The sequence below is a fragment of the Oncorhynchus mykiss genome, chromosome 11, assembly GCF_013265735.2.
Source record: "Oncorhynchus mykiss isolate Arlee chromosome 11, USDA_OmykA_1.1, whole genome shotgun sequence".
Classification (NCBI taxonomy): domain Eukaryota; kingdom Metazoa; phylum Chordata; class Actinopteri; order Salmoniformes; family Salmonidae; genus Oncorhynchus; species Oncorhynchus mykiss.
In genome coordinates this window covers 32,553,865-32,578,135 of record NC_048575.1, presented here as the reverse complement: position 1 = coordinate 32,578,135, position 24,271 = coordinate 32,553,865, and the positions used below count along the sequence as shown (strand labels likewise).

At 42.0% G+C, this 24,271-nt stretch overlaps 1 protein-coding gene across 4 annotated transcripts in view; it reads right to left on the bottom strand.

The window, feature by feature from the left end:
• Positions 1-24,271, bottom strand: part of fars2 (phenylalanyl-tRNA synthetase 2, mitochondrial) — a 116,074-nt gene that overhangs the window by 87,427 nt on the left and 4,376 nt on the right. For 3 of the 4 annotated variants that reach the window (XM_036935306.1, XM_021620660.2, XM_036935305.1), the window contains one exon: positions 23,707-23,828. In XM_036935306.1, the coding sequence (XP_036791201.1) occupies positions 23,707-23,828 (122 nt within the window). Of the gene's footprint in view, positions 1-14,162; positions 14,254-23,706; positions 23,829-24,271 lie in introns of all 4 variants that reach the window. The other variant, XM_021620658.2, reaches the window with a different exon arrangement.

Sequence of the window (24,271 nt, the reverse complement as noted above, 5' to 3'; positions counted from 1 at the left end):
CCCGACAAGAGATCCAGACACTTGTAGAATATATTCCATGGCGCATTGAAGCTGTTCTGGCTCGTGGTGGCCCACTGTCCTATTAAAGACACTTTATGTTGATTTTTCCTTTATTATGGCAGCTACCTGTACATTTTAAAGTGAAAAAAATCTGGTCTCAGTGTTTGTAGATTTGACCTATATCACAAATTTGTCTTGAAATTATAGTAGGGCAACGTCTAAAGAACATCTTGAAAATTTGTGCAATCCTTCAGTTGGTCTGATATAAAATCTACGCCCAACCATACTACAAGTGAAAATGCCTAGAGGGTTGAGAATTTAGTTTAGAAGGCCAAAAAAGAAAGAAAAGACGACGCTGGACAGAATGTATTCATGTGGGATTGGATTGGTGCTCAAATGAACTTTATGGCCTTCTACATTAAATACTGTCTCTGTGTTTGAGGTTACATGAGGCAAACAAATTAAAGGCTGAACACCCTGGCAAGAGGCTAGATGTCGACACAATGCGACCTCATCTAAAATATACATGTCACATAAAATGTATGAGCACAGCTATAATAATGGACTGCAGACAAGCAGTGATTTATATGAGAACAAATTCATTTAAAAATCAACCCTGTGTCGCTCTTCCCTTCTCTTGCTCGTACTTTCCCCTTGTGAACATTTGCCAGGCAGGTTTGCTTCAGCAGAGAAGACTGAATCGAAGCACCTGGGAAGATTGAGTTGTATTTATTTCTGGGCTAACAGTGCAGCTCTATTGGCGCCGCTCAAATATTTGCCCCTTCCCAGCTATTTTTCATGAGCTGAGGAGAACTGAGTTTTTTCTTCCACCTGCCTCTCGCTGGCACAATATGGTGAAATAGACACACACGCATATACACTGAGACTAAGGACACACACACACATACATAATGAGAGACTAAGGACAAAGGATGTTGCATTGCAGGGGCATTGCAGCAAAGTGGATTACGGTTCTTAATCCGGAAAGCTTTTGCCAGTTTAAGGCTTGTGTTTTACAAGTCTAAATCGTAGGTTTTACAAGGTGAGTCCCACAAATGTGCATAATTCACTAGGTGTATGCAAGAACACACAAATAAATTCCATCAAACACACACACAAAGTCTCAAATAAATAATCTACTCGTCAGTCAGCCTCCCCTTCCTTTTGGTTAATGGTAGAGAGAGAATGAGTCGCCTCGTCCACACAACACATGACCTGCTTCTGATTCCAACCCCCACGTAGCACATCTACAAATCTAGTCAGTATTCAGCAGTGTCAGAGGGAGAGAGAGAGATAGAGGGTGAGGAGGGGAGGAGTCAGTGTGTGTGAGAGACAGCGTGTCAATGTGTGTAGGGGGAAGGAGGGATGTGTGAGAAGGAAAAAGTGTGTTCGAGTGAAAGCGAGAGAGAGGAGAGCAGGGTAGCAGAAGAAAGTCCACAAACACTGCATAATTCATGGTGAGGGGCACCACTTGATTCACATCACATCTCCCTACAGAGCTTTGAATAAGACCTAAAATAGCTTAGTCCCAGAACCTCGCAGATCAAGCCTTAAATACACTAACTTTCTCATTGCAAGAAGGAATTAAAAGGACTTTGCTGCTGCTTGTACAGTACGGTATATGTTACACACTGACAGGCTGAGTTCTGTGACAGCAATCAAAACAAAGTAAATAATCCCTTTTTTCCCCCTACACGTTCTCATATATTTGTTTGATCGACGAGCATTTACTAAAAATGCTTGGTTTATGAATGCGTTGGGTGTCTATAGAATAGGTAGGTGTACATGCCAATAGGATGTTTTTGTGTGTGTACATACAGTACCTCTCAAAAGTCTAGACACACCTACTCATTCAAGGGTTTTTATTTTTACTATTTTCTACATTGTAGAATTATAGTGAAGACATCAAAACAAAGAAATAGCACATACTGTATGGAATCATGTAGTAACCAAAAAAAACAAGAAGTGTTAAATCCAAATATATTTTATATTTAAGATTCTTCAAAGTAGCCACCCTTTGTCTTGATGACGGCTTTGGCATTCTCTCAACCAGCTTAATGAGGTAATGACCTGGAATGCATTTCAATTAACAGGTGTTCCTTGTTAAAAGTTCATTTGTGGAATTTCTTTCCTTCTTAATGCGTTTGAGCCAATCAGTTCTGGTGTGACAAGGTAGGGTTGGTATACGGAAGATAGCCTTAATTGGTAAAAGACCAAGTCCATATTATGGAAAGAACAGCTCAAATAAGCAAAGAGAAACAACAGTCCATTATTACTTTAAGACATTCAGGTCAGAGTCACCCGGGAAAATGAACAACTATGAAAGTTTTTCCAAGTGCAGTTACAAAAACCATCAAGCGCTATGATGAAACTGGCTCTCATGAGGACAGGAAAGAAAAAGCCAGAATTACCTTTGCTGCAGAGGATAAGTTATTACTTTTCTATTTAACTAGGCAAGTCAGTTCAGAACAAATTCTTATTTACAATGATTGCATACCAAAAGGCCTCCTGCAGGGACGGGGGCTGGGATAAAAAAAAAAAAACTCTGAAATTGAAGCCCAAATAAATGCTTCCCAGATTTCAAGTAACAGACACATCTCAACATCAACTGTTCAGAGAAGTGAAACAGGCCTTCATGGTCACATTTCTGCATAGAAACCACTACAAAAGGACACCAATAAGAAGAAGAGACTTGCTTGGGCCAAGAAACATGAGCAATGGACATTAGACCTGTGGAAATATGTCCTTTGGTCTGATGAGTCCAAATTTTAGATTTTTGGTTCCAACTGCCGTGTCTTTGTGAGACGCAGAATAGGTAAACGGATGATCTCTACATGTGTAGTTCCCACTGTGAAGCATGGAGGAGGAAGTGTGATGGTGTGGGGGTGCTTTGCTGGTGACACTGTCAGTGATTTATTTAGAATTCAAGGCACAATAAATCAGCATGATTCTCTGGTCCGATGAAACCAAGATTGAACTATTTGGCCTGAATGCCAAGAGTCACGTCTGGAGGAAACCTGGCACCATCCAAACGGTGAAGCATGGTGGTGGCAGCCTAATGCTGTGGGGATGTTTTTCAGCTACAGGGACTGGGAGACTAGCCAGTATTGAGATAAAGATGAATGGAGCAAAGTACAGAGATCTTTGATGAAAATCTGCTCCAGAGCACTCAGGACCTCAGACTGGGGCGAAGGTTCCGCTTCCAACAGGACAATGACACTAAGCCCACAGCCAAGACAACACAGGACTGGATTCGGGACAAGTCTCTGAATGTCCTTGATGTATTTGATACCATTCCACTTATTCTGCTCCAGCAATTACCACAAGCTCGTACTCATCAATTAAGATACCACCAACCTCCTGTGAATGGAGACCCTGTACTGTTTTTTGTCTTCTAGCCTCCCAAGTTTTAAAATGCTTGTGGAGGAAAAGGAAAACATGCATCTGGAGAGAGCATTCTCAAGCTATCGGACACAAAGCGGGCCTCCAGGAAACAGGCCACTGAAGGGGTTATGCAGAGTGAGCCCGCGATCCTTGAATCCCTGCGCTGAGTAAAGCACCATAACCATACTACACCAAAAGACGACCTCTGAAGTCAATGGCCTTCTCTAAAAAAATGACTACATTTGAGTTTACATTTATATTGGTGTTTTGGAACAGTTTACTAAAGAATACGTACATCCTTTCTAACTATCAATTCAATTGACACCTACATGGCTGAGATTATACAGGCACGCACAGATGAGGCCTAAGACAAGTTGGAGAACACTGTGAAAGAGATGGGCTAACAAAATAAAGCAACAACTGAGTTTGCAGAGAGAGCGCGCAAGAGGAAGAGGTTTCATGACGGGGACGCAGAGGGCGACCCAATTCTGGAAAGCAGAAGGTGCGTTGAAGTTGAGCGTGAAAAACCCAGCAGCGTTGCAGTTCTTGTCACATTCAAACCGGTGCGCCTGGCACCTATTATGTACCATACCCTATTAAAAGGCTTTTAAATATTTTGTGTTGCCTAGTTACCCTCTGAATGGCACACATACACAATCCATGTCTCAATTGTCTCAAGACTGAAAAATCCTTATTGAACCGGTCTTCTACCCTTCATCTACATGGATTGAAGTGGATTTAACAAGTAACATCAATAAGGGATCATAGCTTTCAACTGAATTCACCTGGGTCAGTTTGTCATGGAAAGAGCAGGTGTGGTTAATGTTTTGTATACTCAGTGTATACTCTTACATACTTGATGTTTTTGTGGGGCAGTTTGAGATTCGATTTTCCAACTTCAGAGAAATGGCACAACTGTTCTCTGTGCTCAACCCAAAGCGCTTTGAGCACCATGATGCAGAAAGGAATATGCTTGAGCTTTCACATTTCCAAGCCAGAGGAAGTTGTGGATGCATTCCTCTCTTTCTGCACAATGTATTCAGAGTTAGCCACGGATCTCAACACTGATGCAGTCCTACCATTCCTCGCTGCTAACGACATGCACCGAGCATATCCAAATCTGACAATTCTCCATAGAAAATCGACAAAACCATTCCCGTCAGCAGTGCCAAGCAAAGTTTTAGCCGCCCGAAGCTCATCAAGAGCTATTTGTGTGCATGCATGATGAATGAGGGCAGACTTTCCAACCTCCCTTTGCTTTGTATTGAGCGGGAGACATTGACAAAGTGGTTGGCAGGTTTGCCAGCATAAAGGAGGAGGATGACGTTCTAAAATGGGTACTTGATTTGTATATTCTTCACCTTTTGGGACAATAATTTTATTCTATGGAATGCATGATGGAATAAACAAATGGACTAGACTGCATCAAATGACACATTTGCTACATCGGCTGAGCAGAGACAACCTATTGAGTGAAACATCCTTTAAGATGTTAAGATAAGATGAAAGCAGTCAAAATTACAGAACCTCTTGCTTATCACCTATCGGCAGAAATGTAGTATGATTGGCAACCTATTCTCTTTTTTGTGTCTTTCAAAACATGCATGATACACTATTTGTAAACATGTCAAAAAACATAATTCCACTTTGACATTATGGGGTATCTCAATTTGATACATTTTAAATTCAGGCTGTCATGCAACAAAATGTGAAACAAGTCCAGGGGTGTGAATATTTTCCAAAGGCACTTCAGTTCTACTGATTTAATCAAAGTGTTGACAATGGAGTAGTCAACTGTTGCTTTATGTAAAGCAAAGGCCATGTTTAACACCTGCTTCATTCTGCAATAATACCTGTATTGCAGATAGCTAAAAAATAAGTCAGCAGTTTCAAATTTAGTTTTTCCTAAAAGTAAAAAAAAATGATATCAGTGTTTTTTCCTGACAATTGCTGGCTGAAAATACAATCTAGCAGTAGAGTGTATTAACGGCCATCAACAATACAGCTTGTTTGGAGGTGGGGGGGCTGGCAGGCTACATTTTCTATTTGGCTGGCCTATCCATGTGCTTGTGGAAAACACTGATGTGAGTGCACTTGCATCGAGTGTGTGTGTGAGGGTGCTTGCGTTGTATGTGTGTGTCAGGCATATAGGCGGAATTGTGCAGAGGTGGCAGAGGCTGATAACTTGCTGACAGCAATCTCCCTGAGCCCTGAATGAAGAGGCTCAAATTGATATGGCCTGTCCACACCAGCTACAGCAGCTAAATGTCTGCTCTAGAACCAACACTTAAATACACTAACCAGCTCGAGTTAGCAACTATCATCAGCAGACAACACTTGTACAGTTGAAGTCGTAAATGTACAAACACTTAGGTAAACAACCTAAAGTTTTGGCAAGTCGGTTAGGACATCTACTTTGTGAATGACACAAGTCATTTTTCCAACAATTGTTTACAGACAGATTATTTCACTTATAATTCACTGTATCGCAATTCCAATTGGTCAGAGGTTTACATACACTAAGTTGACTGCCTTTAAACAGCTTGGAAAATTCCAGAAAATGATGCCATGGCTTCAGAAGCTTCTGATAGGCTAATTAATATAATTCAATTGGTGGTGTACCTGTGGATGTATTTCAAGGCCCACCTTCAAACTCAGTGCCTCTTTGCTTGACATCATGGAAAATCAAAATAAATCAGCTAAGACCTTAGAAAAAAAATTGTAGACCTCCACAAGTCTGATTCATCCTTGGGAGCAATTTCCAAACGCCTGAAGGAACCACGGCCATCTGTACAAACAATAGTAAGCAAGTATAAACACCATGGGACCACACAGCCGTCATATTGCTCAGGAAGGAGACACGTTCTGTCTCCTAGAGATTAATGTAAATTGGTGCGAAAAGTGCAAATCAATCACAGAACAACAGCAAAGGACCCTGTGAAGATGCTGGAGGAAACAGGTACAAAAGTATCTATATCCACAGTAAAAACAAGTCCTAAATCGACATAACCTGAAAGGCCGCTCTGCAAGGAAGAAGCCGCTGCTCCAAAACCGCCATAAAAAAAGCCAGACTACAGTTTGCAACTGTACATGGGGACAAAGATCGTACTTTTTGGAGAAATGTCCTCTGGTCTGACGAAACAACAAGTTGTTTGGCCATAATAACTGTTTGGTCATAATGACCATTTATGTTTGGAGGAAAAAGCGGGAGACTTGCACGCCGAAGAACACCATCCCAACCGTGAAGCACGGGGGTGGCTGCATCATGTTGTGGGGGTGCTATGCTGCAGGAGGGACTGGTGCACTTCACAAAATAGATGGCATCATGAGGCAGAAAATTACGTGGATATATTGGAGCAACATCTCAAGACATCAGTCAGGAAGTTTAAGCTTGGTCACAAATGGGTTTTCCAAATGGACAATGACCCCAAGCATACTTCCAAAGTTGTGGACAACAAAGTCAAGGTATTGGAGTGGCCATCACAAAGCCTTGGCCTCAATCCTATAGAAAATATGTGGGCAGAACTGAAAAAGCATTTGGAGAAAGGAGGCCTACAAACCTGACTCAGTTACACCAGCTCTGTCAGGAGGAATGGGCCAAAATTCACCCAACTTATTGTGGGAAGCTTGTGGAAGGATACCCGAAGCGTTTGACCCAAGATAAGCAATTTAAAGACAATGCTACCAAATGCTAATTGAGTCTTTGTCAACTTCTGACCCACTGGGAATGTGATGAAAGAAATAAAGGCTATATATAATAAATCACTCAACTATTATTCTGACATTTCACATTCTTAAAATAAAGTGGTGATCCTAACTGACCTAAAACATGGAATTCTTACTAGGATTAAATGTCAGGAATTGTAAAAACTGAGTTTACATGTATTTGGCTTAGGTGTACTGTATGTAAACTCCTGACTTTAACTGTACATACTAACCAGCTAGTGTTATCGAAATAGCATCAGTAGCCACAACACACTTCGGGCCTGAATGCAAAAGTAAAAAGAAAATAAGCATTAGTTTGAAATTAAGACCGTAAATGTAAATTCTGGTAGAAAACTGTGCAAATAAGATGCACAATTTGTTTGTTTTCCTATTTTTTAAATTTAAATAACCATTTGGAGGAGGAGTATTGGAAATGGGTAATCCTTCATCGATACAGTACACTGTACAATATTTGTTATTATCTGATTAATTTTGACATCGTTATCATTAAGATTACCTATACATTAATTGGTATCATATAATGTATTATGATTACATTCAGAGTATTGCATCTTAACATGGAATACAGTGGGCAGTCAGTGTGATATTTGAAGTAACAAGGTTCTATAAAAAGGTACAAAAAATAAAATAATATGGTTGGTGAGCTTAAAGTCCTTCAGCAAGGAGGTGTCTGTTCAAGCCACAACTCAGCCACAACTCAACTCAGTGTGAGTTATAAAGTGTAAAGGTCACAAAGCTAATGGTCCCAAAATTAACTCCCAAAGCCGCAACATCCACTCTTTCCCCACTGGTTAAAATTCCATCTCTTTTCCCACTGCACCTTGGCGCCTCCACTCTCGATCCCCCTATTTCTGTGTGCCACTACCTCTTTTCAAACAGTCTCTCACACAAGCAGTCCATAACAACATCACAGCATCAGTAAGAAACTAGAACTTGGCTTAGAAGGTGGGAAAGTCGTTGTCCACTGCTCTTCCTTTAAAAGGGGGGGGGGGGGGGGGGGGGGGGGGGGGTGTTCTATTAAATTATTTGAAATTGTTTTAATAAGTTTATACCAAAGATCATCAAACATTATTTGATTAAAATTGTATTTGGCCTTACTGCTAGTAGCCGATACAAACACATTGAATAATGACAGATCGTCCCAAAAATATATCTAAAAGGAAGTTTGTTCTACAGTGCATTCGGAAAGTATTCAGACCCCTTGACTTTTTCCACATTTTGTTACGTCTGGATGAAAGTCCCCCCCCCCCCCCCCCTCATCAATCAACACACAATACCCCATAAAGACAAAACAAGTGCAGGTTATTAGACAAAAGGAAATATCACGTTTACTTAAGTATTCAGACCCGTTACTCAGTACTTTGTTGAAGCACATTTGGCAGCGATTACAGCCTCGAGTCTTCTTGGGTATGATGCTACAAGCTTGGCACACCAGTATTTGGGAAAGGTTTCATTCTTCTCTGCATATCCTCTCAAGCTCTGTCAGGTTGGATGGGGAGCGTCGCTGCACAGCTATTTTCAGGTCTCTCCAGAGATGTTCAATCGGGTTCAAATCCTGGCTCTGGATGGGCAACTCAAGGTCATTCAGAGACTTGTCCCGAAGCCACTCCTGTGTTGTCTTGGCTGTGCGCTCCGGTTCGTTTTCCTGTTGGGAGGTGAAACTTCTGAGGTCCTGAGCGCTCTGGAGCAGGTTTTCATCAAATATCTCTCTGTACTTTGCTCCATTCACATTTCCCTCGATCCTGACTAGTCTTCCAGTCCCTGCCGCTGAAAAACAACCCTACAGCATGATGCTGCCACCACCATGCTTCACCGTAGGGATGGTGCCAGGTTTCCTCCAGACGTGATGCTTGGCATTCAGGCCAAAGAGTTGAACTTTGGTTTCATCAGACCAGAAAATGTTGTTTCTCATAGTCCGAGAGTCCTTTAGGTGCCTTCTGGCATCTTGCCAATATCATAAATGCCTGATTGGTGGAGTGCTGCAGAGATGGTTGTTCTTCTGGAAGGTACTCCCATCTTAACAGAGGAACTCTGGAACTCTGTCAGGGTGACCATCGGGTTCTTGGTCACCTCCCTGCCCAAGGCTCTTCTCTCCTGATTGCTCAGTTTGGCCAGATGGCCAGCTCTAGAAAGAGCCTTGGTGGATCCAAACTTCTTCCATTTCAGAATGATCGAGGCCTCTGTGTTCTTGGGGACCTTCAATGCATCAGAAATGTTTTGGTACCCTTCCCCAGATCTGTGCCTCGAAACAATCCTGTCTCTGAGCTCTACGGACAATTCCTTCAACCTCATTCCTTGGTTTTTACTTTGACATGCACTGTCAACTGTGGGACCTTATATAAACAGGTGTGTGCCTTTCCAAAACATGTCCAATCAATTTAATTTACCACAGATGGACTCCAATCAAGTTGTAGAAACATCAAGGAGGATCAATGGAAACAGGATGCACCAGAGGTCAATTTCAAGTCTCATAGCAAAGGGTCTGAATACTTATGTAAATAATGTATTTGTTTAAAAAAATTATAAATTAGGAAAAATGTATAAAAACCTTTGTTCACTTTGTCATTATGGTGTATTGAGTGTAGATTGATGAGAAGAAAACAAATGTAATCCATTTTGAGGCTGTAATGTAACAAAATGTGGAAAAAGGGAAGGGGTCTGAATACATTGTATATCTGAGAATTATAAGAAAGTTCAGGAAATACCTGCAAATAAAATAATAATAATCTTATTTTTGTCACTAAATAGTCTCCATTTATACTTCCATACATTTGTGGAACTCGTACCAGGGGACCTTCAGACAAGTCTTGAGGCCTGTGGGCATCCTAGAGCAAAACAGACCTGTACATTTTAGCGTGTAGCCCAAACTGTTCAGACGCTAAAGACAGAAGTCAGATCAGCTGTACGGGCTTCAGATGAGACCCAAGATGCTTGTGGGGGCAAAACTGAGAAAATCATTGTGTTTGTTAGAGACACCTTTCCATTGAGGGGTCATAAAAGTTTGGACGTTACAGATGATTTTGTGAGATGACCGATGTTAGGGATGTCTCATGGTCGGACAAACACCACTTTAGCTCTGTCACCTTTCACTGTAGAGGCGGAAGTGTGACATTGGCAGATGTGGTGAATTGAGACGCATCCAATGCAAAAACATATCTCTAGCTTAAAAGAACAGATTTTAAAAATATATATACTATGCTAATTTTGATTTATGTGGGGGCACAGATATCGACACTGTGGAGATATTATTAAGGCCCATGCTGTGTGGAGAAACACTGGAACTCAAAGCCCTTTTACTCCACTTGGCAGAAGGACACACTGCTGCAGTCCCTTAATTGACGCCTTGGTTTAGAGAATCGAGCTGCGCTTTCCAACATCATCGCAGAGGGAGGCTCTCGCAATCTCTCTCCATATGTCTGCTGAGAAAAATAACTGCAGGCAGACTCATTCAGGTGTGCAGCCACTACCAGTCACCTGACAAATAGGATGGAGATCAAAGGAGGTGGTGTTGATGGTGACGGTGGTGACGACAGCGATGAAGGTTATGATGATGATGGTTATGATGACGACGATGGAATCTATGATGATGATGATGAATATCCGATGACAAAGCTGACAATGGTTGCGTGAACCCCAGACAGACAGGAAACCAGACAACGTCTGTGGGGGGTGTTCTCATCCCTCCCTTCAGCGAGTTGGGGGATTAGGGAGATTCTGCCGACATCGATTCAGTCTAATCATAATGACAATGGTGACTTAAAAAAAAAGCAGTAGAAATACCAGTAGCAATGTCAACGATGCGGCAGAAGCCATGAAGAGGATAAATAAAAAGAGGATGTTCAGATGACGGGATGACCTAAGTCACGTTCTCTGAACCTTCCCGTAGGCAACTCTTTACAACCACTCATCATCTCCTTGATGGTAGAGAGACTGACGTAATCAATCATCTTTTCATCAGGCATCAAGTGCTACGAAGGGGAGAATTAGAGGGAAGCAGGGAGGGAAAATGCAAACTGAAAAGGAGATGTAAAGAATAAAAAGGATAAATGAGAACATGACAGGTAAAGAATTGGGTAAGTGAGAGAGATGGTCTGAAAGATGGATGACAGAGCGAACAGAGTAAAACGAAAAAGGAGAGGGGGTATGAGAAAAGCGCATCATGTGAAATGGAAACGTTTTGATACAGAGAAAGCAGGATACGGGACTAGAAGAGAGAAAGTCAGAGAGAGAGAGAGGGAAGAACAAGAGAGAATAATGAAGAGGAGACAGAACGATATAAAGAGGGAGAGAAAATAAAAGAGAAATATATATATATTTTTTGAATCACTCACAGAGGGAAGGTACAGAGAAAAAGCACCAGAGAGGAGGGAGATAGATGTGGTATTTATCGGCTGGCTGCATGCTCTCGTTTACACCCCGGCGTGCCACGGTAAGGCATGTGGGGGCACGCGGATGTGGCTTGTGACTGCAAGAGTAATTGATGGCGAGAATTACGTCGGCCTTTCCTGTGGATGTCTGCTCAATGAGCGGGACCCTGCCGCGGACCCAGCGGAGTCATGTTTCACGCCAGCTCTCAGGCCCGGACAGCTATGCGGCTGCTGAAGCACCTACTCCATCACTCGGCACTAGCTGGCGAAAACACAACCGCCAGTGAGGAACCAAACTCTATGAAAGTAGTGCCAAAGCATGTCACTATAATTACAACCGGAGAAGAAGACTGATAAAATATATCTTCCTAATCAATACAGAAGAGCAAAGAGCACTTAACATTCCCACCCAATTAGTTATTAATGTACTGGTTCACAGTACAGACTGTACAGACTACAAACTACACAGTACAGACTGATCCACTCCAATATTAGTCCATCACAGCCCGTATGTCTAAAGGATCTTACAATATTATTATGTCTTAAATAAATCGAAAAGTAATCATATGCTTAACAGTGCTGGGAGTCATTTTTAGCAACATGGTTACTTCATTGCTAGGAAATCAAATCTGCTTCATGCACACAATTGATTACTTTGACCACTGAGGTGCCGGCTGGGTAGTCATTCCTTGTAATACAAGGCTTTGATGCCGCTTCAAATCTTGGAGACATTTGGCAAATGTGTTCAGAATATTTGTGTTCAGAATCTCCTAGTGGGAGCGTGGTATCACATCTAGGGCTGGAAGGGTATCAGGGCAGTAGTTTACAAGTTGGTTGTGTTCTTTGATTAAGGTGAAGGTCTTCCAACTGTGCTGTAATTTGTTTACACTGGTATGGAGTGCCTGAAGCGTCGCTTCTCCAGATAGTCTATTTTAGCCTGACAAGGCTGGCATGGTCGCTGCACCATACGTCTGTTCCCATGGCTGCTTGGCTAATGCACAAGCATTTGGCTTGGCACAGACGTGGCAGAGTAGGCCTGCAGGGAACTAAAAACAGAAAGAGCCAACATGGGTGCAGGAAACACAGATAGGACTTGGTAACACTTTATCTTAAAGCCCAATTCAAGCTGGTACTAACATAATATTAACCAAGAAACTGGCCTGTATTAGCACTGGGTGCCAAAAGACCGCTCAAAGACTAACCTAACGTAGCAGGCGTAAAAGAAAAACGCCTGAGCGGAGTTCCCACATCAGGTTTTCAATGGAAAAAGAAGCTAGGTTGAATTTGTTGTATCCCTGAAAACGGGATGCATCCGGTTGATGGCAAATCCACTTAGGGTGCTCAAAGACTAACACATTTGGTAACTAAAGATGACTCTCTCTGACAGGTCTCTTATTCCTTCTTTGAACATACAGTATCTTATCAGTATTTCATTTCATGATTTTGGGCAATGCTGAGGGGATGGATAAACATCTGAACCACTAGAATTAGAACTACAATCCAGCACACTAGGTCCTGCCACGTACAGATATCAGATCAAAAATTTATACTGAACAAAAATATTAAGAAACACAGCATGTAAAGGTGTTGGTCCCATGTTGAGATGAAATAAAAAATCCCGAAAATGTTCAGTACAAAAGATAATCCATCCACCGGACAGGTGCGGCATATCAAGAAGCTGATTAAACAGCATTATTATTACTTGGGTGCACCTTGTTCTGGGGACAATAAAAAGCCACTCTAAAATGTGCAGTCTTGTCACACAACAACAATGCTACAGACGTCTCAAGTCTTAAGGGAGCGTGCAATTGGCATGCTGATTGCAGGAATGTCAACCAGAGCTGTTGCCAGAGAATTGAATGTTCATTTCTCTCCGACGTAATTTTGGAGAATTTGGAAGTACGTCCAACCGGCCTCACAACCGCAGAGTTTGACAAACTCTATGCGAAGGAGATGTCTCGCGCTGCATGAGGAATATGATGGTCACTCCAGATACTGACTGCTTTTCTGATCCACACCCCTACTTTTTTTTTTTAAAGGTATCTGTGACCAACAGATGCATGTGTATTCCCAGTCATGTAAAATTCATAGATTAGGGCCTAATGAATTGATTTTAATTGACTGATTTCCTTATATGAACTGTAACACAGTAAAATCTTTTAAAATTGTTGCATGTCGCGTTTATATTTTTGTTCAGTGTAGATGGGAAACAACGGAGGTCAAAATTACATTGCACAAAATGTAACGTCGTAAACAAAATCAAGTGCAAAGGCGATCCAATCAATTATGTGGTTCAGAGACTCGCTGGCACCTCGTAGTATTTGGAGGTTGGATTTCACCCTATAAAACTGGTACTCGGGGGACAGTGGCTATAAATCAGAAGCTGCAGTCCGTAGGGGTGGCAAACCATGGCATCATGCCATCCGCCGAGGGCCATGACAGGAATGAATAAGAGACAAAACACTAGCCAAGGTCAATGAGGTAATAACTTGTCAATGAGACCATGGCACAGAATGACATGCGTCAAAACCCTGCTGCCCTTCGAAGTCGCTGACGTTGAAAGAGACATTATACATATTACGAAAGAAGTAGCACATAACTCAATGCTAGCTGATAAAAATATCAATGTAGTCAATGGTGGCATGGTGAGACACAGTGACAGTCTCACACTAGTATTTAGCTTACCTTACCAAAAAACCTGTCTTTTGGTATGGGTTTCATTAGTCCATTGTTGATATGTCAGCAGTCAAGTTGAAGAGATATCGCTTTCAAAATACTGAAATAGAAAAAAATACCAAAATATCATTTTTGGGTGGAGTGTTCCTTTACCCTCAGCTAAATCCCTTTCTTACCTAGTACTGTTGCCACTACTACACAATTTTGATTTCAAGTAAAAGTCAGAAATAACAGGGAGGCACTGCTTCTTCCCAACTCAGGTGGCATGTTGGTCGAGCGGGTTAGCCTTTAGCGGCTTTGGGAAAGCAAGAGCAAACTGCCCCATGGTTAATGCCTCCTCACTGCACACACAGTGAGGACCGTGGTAGACGCATGGATGGCGCTGCACCCATGCCATGGCGAGAACACTGCTTCCTGTGCACAATTGGCCCTGCGTCGTTCGCGTTAGGGTTTGGCCATGGTAGGCCATCTTCGTAAATAAGAGAATTGTCCTTAACTGACTTGCCGAGTTAAATAAAGGGAGTTCAATGTCACTGTTTCTACGACCTTAACGCAAAGAGAACAAAGCATGTTTTGACTCATGATATTAGATGAAACCTGCAATACCAGGGATAAAAATGCAATAAAAATGGCCCGTCTTTCCCCTGGAGAAGCGCAGCACACAGCAATTGTCTGAAGCCAGAGTGGGAGTTGTGAGCGACGACAGCACAAACAAGGTGCATTTTTACAGGTGGCTGAGAAATGTGTGGAGGCTGGACTCTTCACTCCCACCACATATATTCAACCTCACACCATCAAAGCCAGTCTCTATCCCACTGGCCCTTGGGGGGCCAAACGTGTTCTATCTCCATCAACCGGCAGATCTGATGAAATAACGCTAACATAACGTTAACACAACTGCCACAAAACAATTATCCAGTATGCTTACTACACACTTTCCATGTGTGTGGTTCATATATGCAAAGTGCATATGTGTGGTTCATCTTGCCACTGTGCTGTGGAGCCTTTATAAGTGATGGACATTGAATGGTGGTGAGCAAGGTGAGGCCATGTTGCTCTAAGGTGATTGTGTACTATAGTGGGAATAGAGATTACATTTCCCTAGGGCGTGTCATTGTGGAAGGAAATAGACTAGACTTCTTCCCCAAGACTGCATGTCAGGGTTGACAGAGGCAAACACAACTTGATTCCTCTTGGGACAAAACAAGTGAATTTAAAAAGGGCTGATTCACAAGGCGGCAGGCAGCTCTCCTTTTGAGAAGTCATTTGAGACTCTGCAGGCAGGGTTGGTTTGTAGTCTGCTGCTCAGGGACTATTCCAAGATTCTCAGCTCATTCAACTATGTCACGTACAAGATCAAAGTGTCAGATAGTTGGTATTGAGGGTCCTCTGCAGGTTTTTTTTGTGTGATTTCTATATGAAAACACACAAGCATAAGACGGCACCTAGGCATTTGTTTTTGAATGGAAGTTGTGAATTCAGGCGAAATTCTACTCTTAAGGGATACGGAGTAGGGAGGGCGTCCAATCAAAACCCTATATGTTAACCAATGGGTAAAGTGAATTGTGTAGATAATCCTCTAAGAAAACCAATTGTCCAAACCTCATGTCTAGATCATTTTTAAAAAATCCTAAGAAAATAGTTATTGGAGTTTTTAACCCTTGTAGGATGGCCAAAATTACAGTGACTCAATAAATGGCCAGAGAAAAGAAGTGGTACGAAATAAGGAACATTGCACAGCATCACGTCAGCTATGCTGGATAATGTGCGCTTATAAATGCTACCTGACGGGCTCACTTTCCCGCTGAACTCATCTTTCATCCCCAAAGCGCATTTTCACCCACTCTGAACAGAGTTGGTGGACACCCTATACTGAGCAATCAATTCAATCGAGCACTAATTTCAGTATTTAAAATGTGGGTACAGCATATTTTGGGGTACATTTCCAAATCCTTGCCTGGGAAGCTGACTGAGAAAACACACCGGTTGTGCCATCTGTGAAATACACTGAAGGGTTGCATAGACAGAGGGAACACTAAAATAGCAGAAACAGTGAGGGAGCTGAAGACCACCTGTGTTGGTGGAAGTGTGTGGGGTGTACTAATACTAGCAGGGACCGGGGTTGGAGGTGTGCAATAACCTTTCAGTGTCAGCATCCAGATGCAGGCGTCAGTGAATTGACGTGTCTGCGATGCCCAAGCCTACACGCCTGCACGTTAATTCACTGACACCCGCATCTGCATGCTGTCACTGAAAGGTTGTTACACACCGCCAACCCTAGAAATTTGAATTGATCACCGGTGAGAAAACATACTGCTTTCTGTTCAGAAATTAATGCTGAGGGGGATCAAAAAGAGTGGAACAGACCGCCAATTGCAAAGAAGGTTGGTATTACAAAGTTTAGGGCTTGGGCAAGTTCAGGCACGCCCCACAGGGAGACAGGACATATTGAACTGCCCATTCATCACAGTGCATTGTCTTCAGCTACTGTCATGCAGTAAGATGGTGCGTGTGTGTACAACCCTGCACACGTTCTAGAGTGAGGCTTTTCATGAGAACCCATCTGTCAATGGTCATGCTTGGGCTTTTTGTTTACTCATTTGGTCCCATTGCAAAAGACAGTTGCTGCCAAATATATTGCACTTTTCTTATAGGGAATTATAATTCTTCTAAAATAAGATGAAATTGAAAGAAATAAACTTTTGGTCTCCGTCCCAAGTACTAGCTCTGGGGTGCCAATAAATTTGTCCATGCCATGTTTTTTTTCCTAAATAAAAAATTGTAAACTTAAGTTTCCAAAAATGTAATTGATTCTGCAATGTTGAAAAATCCTATAACAAAGGTGGAGAATAAAAAAAAGTTTTCTATTTCAACTTATTTCAGAAGAAATAGGGAATTATTTAAGGAAAGTGCAAGGGCCCCAATATATTTGTCCGCACCTGTGTATGGAACATACTAGTGGTGGGAAAAGTACCCAATTGTCATACTTGAGTAAAAGTGAAGATACCTTAATAGAAAATGACTCAAGTAAAAGTGAAAGTCACCCAGTAAAATACTACTTGAGTAAAAGTCTAAAAGTATTTGGTTTAAATATACTTAAGTATCAAAGTAAATGTAATTGCTAAAATAAAATTATGTATCAGAAGTAAAAGTACAAGTAAACATAATTTAAAATTCCTTATTCTAAGCAAAACAGACAGCACCATTTCCTTGTCCTTAAAATGTACGTTCTTTACACCACTGGAACATACTGACAGCCTGCTTTTTAATGCAGACAAATTGTTAACAATTCTCTGCAGGCTCTAACCAGCGACCGCTTAGCCAACATTTCAACTTCTTACTACAACAACCTTGAGAACCTTTTGTGTGAAAGACCCACTGAACACTACAACGGGAGCCCACACAGCACGGGGATCTGTATTACATCGCCTCTTTTTAATCAAAGTTGGAGCAAAGCTGCAGTTATCCGATGATTCCTTTTAACTCCAAATGCACTTTTCATGACACGAGGATATCTATTGGAAAAGAAAACCTGTCTTTGAAAAACAACCGTGCCCTTAAACTTAAAATGCTACAGTTCATCCCTTAGTAAGACTCTGATCTTGTATGTGAGCGCTAAAACTTCTCCCTGAAATGAAATGGTGGAAAACCGTGTTTGTCTCCCAGGACTAGAGCCTTGCATGGGCATGGATTTTATGCCCGAGGCCTACCCATGCCCGCGACTTTCAGGGCCTATAGAGCCCCACAGTGGAGGTGTCATAATACCCATAAAACCTAGCGGTCCAACAGGAAAATGGTTCCAATCGTTTTTCCACCATTCATTTGTCCATAGGGGATTTTAGAAACACTTCAAATAATGGCTGTGTTTCGTGTAGGCTTATCCTGGCGTGACATTTTGATAATCATGTAAATCTCTCCCGGACAAGGTGACTTTTATCAATATATGCAGCTCCATTTACGTTCAGATTCGAAAATGCTAATTAGCATCAAAGTAGACATCATGCAAAACTACAAATCCCTGCAAGCTCCTGCATATCATCTCTCACTGACACCTTTGCGAACAGGTATTGTGTCAATTCGTTTATTTTGCACAAGACAGTTCATAGAATTATCTATTTAAAGAAATTTGGGGAATTTATTAAATACTACATGTAGCTAACATTAGATAGTTAATCCAGAGATTCTTACCTTTGCCTCGATTCGGCAGTCTCTGTCCAGATAATCATGGCATTTGTAGTTCTTTATGATTGCCACATTAGCATTTCATTTTTGGGGGGTAAATACAGCCGAATATATTGATAAAAGTCACCTTGTCTTAGAGAGATTTACACGGTTGTCAAAATGTCGCGCCAGGGTAAGCGTACACGAAACGCAACCCTTTTTTTAAGCGTTTCGAAAATTCCCTATGGAAAAAATGAATGGTGGAACAACGATTGGAACCATTTCCCTGTTTGACCACGAGGTTATAGGTATTATGACTCACGCTGTGGTACTCTATGACCTGTTTGGAAGCCAGTTGTTCATCACTCTCAAAGACGTTCAGGTCAGTCAAATTAAGTCTCAATCCATATCAGTCAGGTTTAATATCAACGTGAATCAGCTAAGACCAGAATTAAGCTATCCTAATATTTATAGGAGCTCCACTGTCATTTACCAGTTACCAAATTACAACAGGTCAGAGTGTGCAATGAGCTAGAATGGATGACTTGGCAAATCACAAAAGCCATTTGCTCACTTAATGGTTAACATTGTCTAATCTAAAAAAAAAAGGTAGTAAGACAATTAAGAGTTGATGGTTTCATGAGAGCTTGAGCAGAAACCGTGACAGACAACATAACATGATCCCTTTAAGGGCTGTATTAGATTGTTGAATCATGTATTTAAGCTGGGATACCATAAACTCTTAATTGTATTACTACCTTTTTCAGATTAGACCATGCTCTCTGGACTGTGCAAGTGTGTGTGTGGCTCTGTTTGCAGGCAAAGGTTTGGTGCTCAGGAAGAGCTTTACTGAGAAAAATGGGGTACACCGACCCGAGACGCCGCCATAGACCTGCGAGAGGAGAGACTTGCTCTTAAGATAATATAGCGACCGTAAATGATTTCGAAAGCATGCTTCTGAGGAATTTGTTCCACATCCCAGGTAATATTAGGTGGGGAAGAAAAGTGATGTTGTGGCCAAAACAGTAATGTCGCACGGCAACAGAACTGTAACAAACTAGCACAAAACAGGGAACAACCCAGTAGTGGTTTGCTAATTAAAATCGAATGTACTGCAGATGTTGTCTACCACAAGCCAGCAAAATAATACTTTAGAAATCCATTGATCCCTCTGAGAGCAAAACATTGGAAACTGTGCATAGTTTTCGGTTAAGTAACAGTTTGTGGTTTAGGTTCAAATTAAAAGCGAAAGCCCGTAGAACCACAACCTCTAGAGAGCTTGGCCGATCAGCGATCAAGACCTTGAAGCATACTGCGATAGTATGAGAAGAGACAACGGAGTACATTTAGATTAGTTTAGGCCTACTTTACTGACTTAGGTTTTATTTGCTTAAATTCCTTTTATCACAACTCCCTGACGACCTTGGCAAAATCAAGGTCCTATTCTCTTACATGTCTTTGCAGAGAATGGGAATTTGCATTACTCTCGATCATGGTGAGCGTCAACAAATGAGCTTAAAATGACTCAGGGATATGACGTAGATGCACAGAGTAAACAGCATAGTGGGTTAATTTCCGCAACAATCTAAGACCATTGAAGAGCAAAGGGTAGACGTCTCTGCTGTTATGGTCCCATACCTAACACGCTGTAACGGCGTGAAGCGAACCTGTGCACATGTGCAGATACTGCGTGTGACAGTGATAGCGAAGTCTCGCATCTCGTTCATCGCATTATCTGCAGTGCTGCTTGTTTTATTTAGTTGGCTCCATATTCATGTTCTTAAAAGGTAGACAACTGTCCTTTCTTGGAGTTGGACTGGGCAATTTGAGACCCCCCCTTGCCGCAGTGCATCTCTGGCAATTTCCAACAATTACCACAATGGCTAATTCATCTCGGTGACAGCCAAGCAAATTCTACAACCCTGCACACAAGGTCATTACCCGGGGATTGCCAGCTAATGTGTTTACTTACGTCTTTCCAAACACTCCCCTCCCCAAAAAGTGATTAAGGTTCTCTGCAACACAGTTACACTCATGGGAATAGCACTCAAAACTGCCTACAGCCCTGTAAAACTGTAATGTACAAAGTATAATTACGTTAGTAGCCCAGGTCTATGGTCCCCATGATGAAAGAGATGTTGCATGGCCTCTGAGGCTTCTGCTACATCGAGGTCCCTTTGGATATGGATTGAGGTGGTAGCCATGGTCATAATGCATGGCTATTGGCTGCCTTCTAAAAACCAATACCCTTAGGTCATACCTCATTTCTAGGATATATCTCCAAAATGCTAATGCCTCACTATCGATTGCTGACAGGAGAGGGCATGTGTTGGTGCATGGTTGCTGAAGTGTTGTTTTTAGTAAGCAGCCTAATGATGGTTTTTGCCAGGGGCTGATTTGTTTTGTTTTCCATTTTCCCTGGGAATGAAGTGGTTAGTCCCGTTTTAGCTGTTGTTTGAGTTTGTTTGCTTCCTTTCACAATGACCTCCCTTACCTGAAGGCACTGCGGGCAGGATGTATCAATCCTTATTTGGATGGATTGTATTTCTTCATAAGGAAGCCCATCTGGTTTGTTTTGCACTCTCTCTGTTATTTTTCATTTCCTTGCTTTCCCCCCTCTCATCATTGGACTGGGACAATCTGACTAGTGGCTATGATTTCTTAAAGTGAGGTCCTCGATTCCCAGGGAAAGACATGCTCTCCAGTGATCATCATGTGAGTGAAGATTTATTGGAGGGCAAGACGCTGCCTAATGGCCTGCCAAACAAATGTGGCGTAATAAACATTTCACTGGCAATCTCTTCTTCTCCTCCAATCGGGGCTGACATCAAGCTCATCGGACTGATGCACTGCCAAGGGGCAACGGAGTGAAGATGGACTTGTTCAATTTGTGGTAAGAGACTTGGGTGAACTAATAACCGGATCTCTCGCGGACCTCAAAATAGACTCTAGGCCAGGGCTCTCCAACCCTATAGGTTCTCTCCAACCCTAATCTAGTGCACCTGATTGTAATAATTAGCTGGTTGATAAACTGAAATCAGGTTCATTACAACTGGGGTTGGAGTGTCCTGCTCTAGGCACTCCTGCTGTAAGCAGGTGAACTGCTTTAAAAAAGGGAGAGTTCACTCTTTTTGTTCATGCACATTTTCCACTTAAACACCTTAGATAAGCCTTCATTTAATCTAAAACAGGATTTTAAAGATTGTTGGCTAGTTATTTAGTCATGCCCAGCATCTTCTGGCTAGCATTTTTGAAGCATATATCAATGTAAGTAGAAAGTATGAGAATCACGTAACAGTGCACTCAAAAGCATTAAAAAAAAGGGATCTATCCCTTTAATGCAGCTGTTTTGGCAAAGCAATGGTATAGCTGTCAAAATACAGTTTGAGGCGTTTAAAAAGATGAGGTAGTAGGGGGACATTTTGACAGCGTAAAAAGCAAATCACTTAAAATACAACAAAAAACTATTTTTTCCTCATTAATCTACACAGAATACCCCATAACACTATTTTTTTTATATATATTTTTTTAAATATTTCAAATAAAAAACAGAAATGCCTAATTTACATAAGTATTCAGACCCTTTGCTATGAGACTCGAAATTGAGTTTAGGAGCATCCTGCTTCCACTAATCATCCTTGAGATGTTGCTACAACTTGATTAGAGTCCACCTGGAGTATATTCAATTGATTGGACAGGATTTGGAAAGGCACACACACCGGTCTTTATAAAGGTCCCACAGTTGACATTGCATGTCAGAGCAAAAAAACCAAGCCATGAGGTTGAAGGAATGGTCCGTAGAGCTCCAAGACAAAATTGTGTCGAGGCACAGATCTAGGAAAAGGTACCAAAACATTTCTGCAGCATTGAAAGTCCCCAAGAACACAGTGGCCTCCATCATTCTTAAATAGAAGAAGTTTGGAACCACCAAGACTCTTCCAAGAGCTGGCCACTTGGCCAAACTGAGCAATAGGGGGAAGAGGGCCTTGATCAGGGAAGTGACCAAGAACCCGACGGTCATAGTGACAGAGCTCCAGAGTTCCTCTGTGGAGATGGACGAACCTTACAGAAGGACAACCATCTCTGCAGCACTCCATCAATAAGGCCTTTATTGGTAGAGTGAACAGACGGAAGCCACTCCTCAGTAAAAGGCACATGACAACCCGTTAGGAGTTTCCAAAAGGAACCTAAAGACTCTCAGACCATGGGAAACAAGATTCTCTGGTCTGATGAAACCAAGATTGAACTCTGGCCTGAATGCTAAGCGCCACGTCTGGAGGAAACATGGCACCATCCCTATGGTGAAGCATGCTGGTGGCAGCATCATGCTGTGGGGGATGTTTTTCAGCGGCAGGGACTGGGAGACTAGTTCATGGGAAAGATGAACAGAGCTAAGTACACAGAGATCCTTGATAAAAACCTGCTCCAGGGCGCTCAGGACCTCAGACTGTGGCGAAGGTTCACCTTCCAAAAGCACAACGACCCTAAGCACACAGCCAAGACAATGCAGGGGTGGCTTTGGGACAGATCTCTAAATGTCCTTGAGTGGCCCAGCCAGAGCCCGGACTTGAACCCGATCTAACATCTCTGGAGAGACCTGATAATAGCTGTGCAGCGATGCTCCCCATCCAACCTGACAGAACTTGAGAGGATCTGCAGAGAAGAATAGAAGAAACTCCCCAAATAAAGGTGTGCCAAGCTGGTAGCGTCATAACCCAAAAGATTAGAGGCTGTAATCGCTGCCAAATATGCTTCAACAAAGTACTAAGTAAAGGGTCTGGATACTTATGTAAATGTGATACTTTTAAAAAATATTTTTGATATGTCATTTTGGGGTATTGTATGTTAAAAATATATTTTTAATCAATTTTAGAATAAGACTAACATAACAAAAAGTGGAAAAAGTCACAGGGTCTGAATACTTTCTGAATGCACTGTATACCGATTGATTCTAGGAGAACATAACATATACAACAAACACTTTGAGCTTAATTCAACTGTCTTAACCCATCAGAATCCCAAATGAGCATATTTTACTCCACTGTTTATAAACAATGTAATTGTAAACAAACACAGTATAGCCTAAAAACATGGTTTAAACTAAAATGTAGATCACGTAAATTGGTCAGTCCATCCATAACTCTGTCTATGAATTTGAGAGTGGTTACATTTCTCCAGCCCCATCCCTGAGCTCTTTACCAAAACAGAGGCAGGGTGGCCGGCGACCGCTTTGTTTGAACTGCAGATTGCCCCTTTAAGTAATAAAATCATCATCGTGCATCAAGTCACAAGTAAAGTACAAGTAAAGTGCACCAAGTAAAAAAGGAAAACAACAAAACAACGACATCAATACAATGTTCAACACAGGCAAAACACCATGTCAGGTACCTACCTCTCCAGGGTGAATGGTACGGAAGACTTTGGGCTCACGATCTGTGGGATGAGAGGAGCGAGGAAGAGGGTATAGTTGTGTTTCAGTTCTGGTCACCCACTGGCCTGAATCCTTCCGGCTGCCTGCACATGAGACAAAAAATAAATAAACCGATGGATCAAAGGCCTTGTTTTGTCAGGCGGAGCAGCGAGCGACCGCCTCGGTGCTGGGGGGAGGAGACCATGGATTCACCCCAAAGCCAAGCAACAAGTCCATAATATACTATGCAGGGGAGAGGAGTCAGGCCTAGCATCAGTTTGAGTTTTCAGTTGACTGATTTGACAGTGAGTTCAGCAGGTTAATATAACCATTAAAAGGCAACAAATATATATTCTATTTTGGAATTAGGAAAACAACATTTCCTACCAATTTCTCTTTTCACTCCTTATTAATTTTACGAGGGAGTGGGATGACCATTTCTCATTGCTTTTTAGAAAAGAAGCAGTCATTTCCACTCACATACCCAAACCACCCACCCACGCAAACTCCGACGGCGCCACATCTCTTGGTCCGAATCCCTCACTAA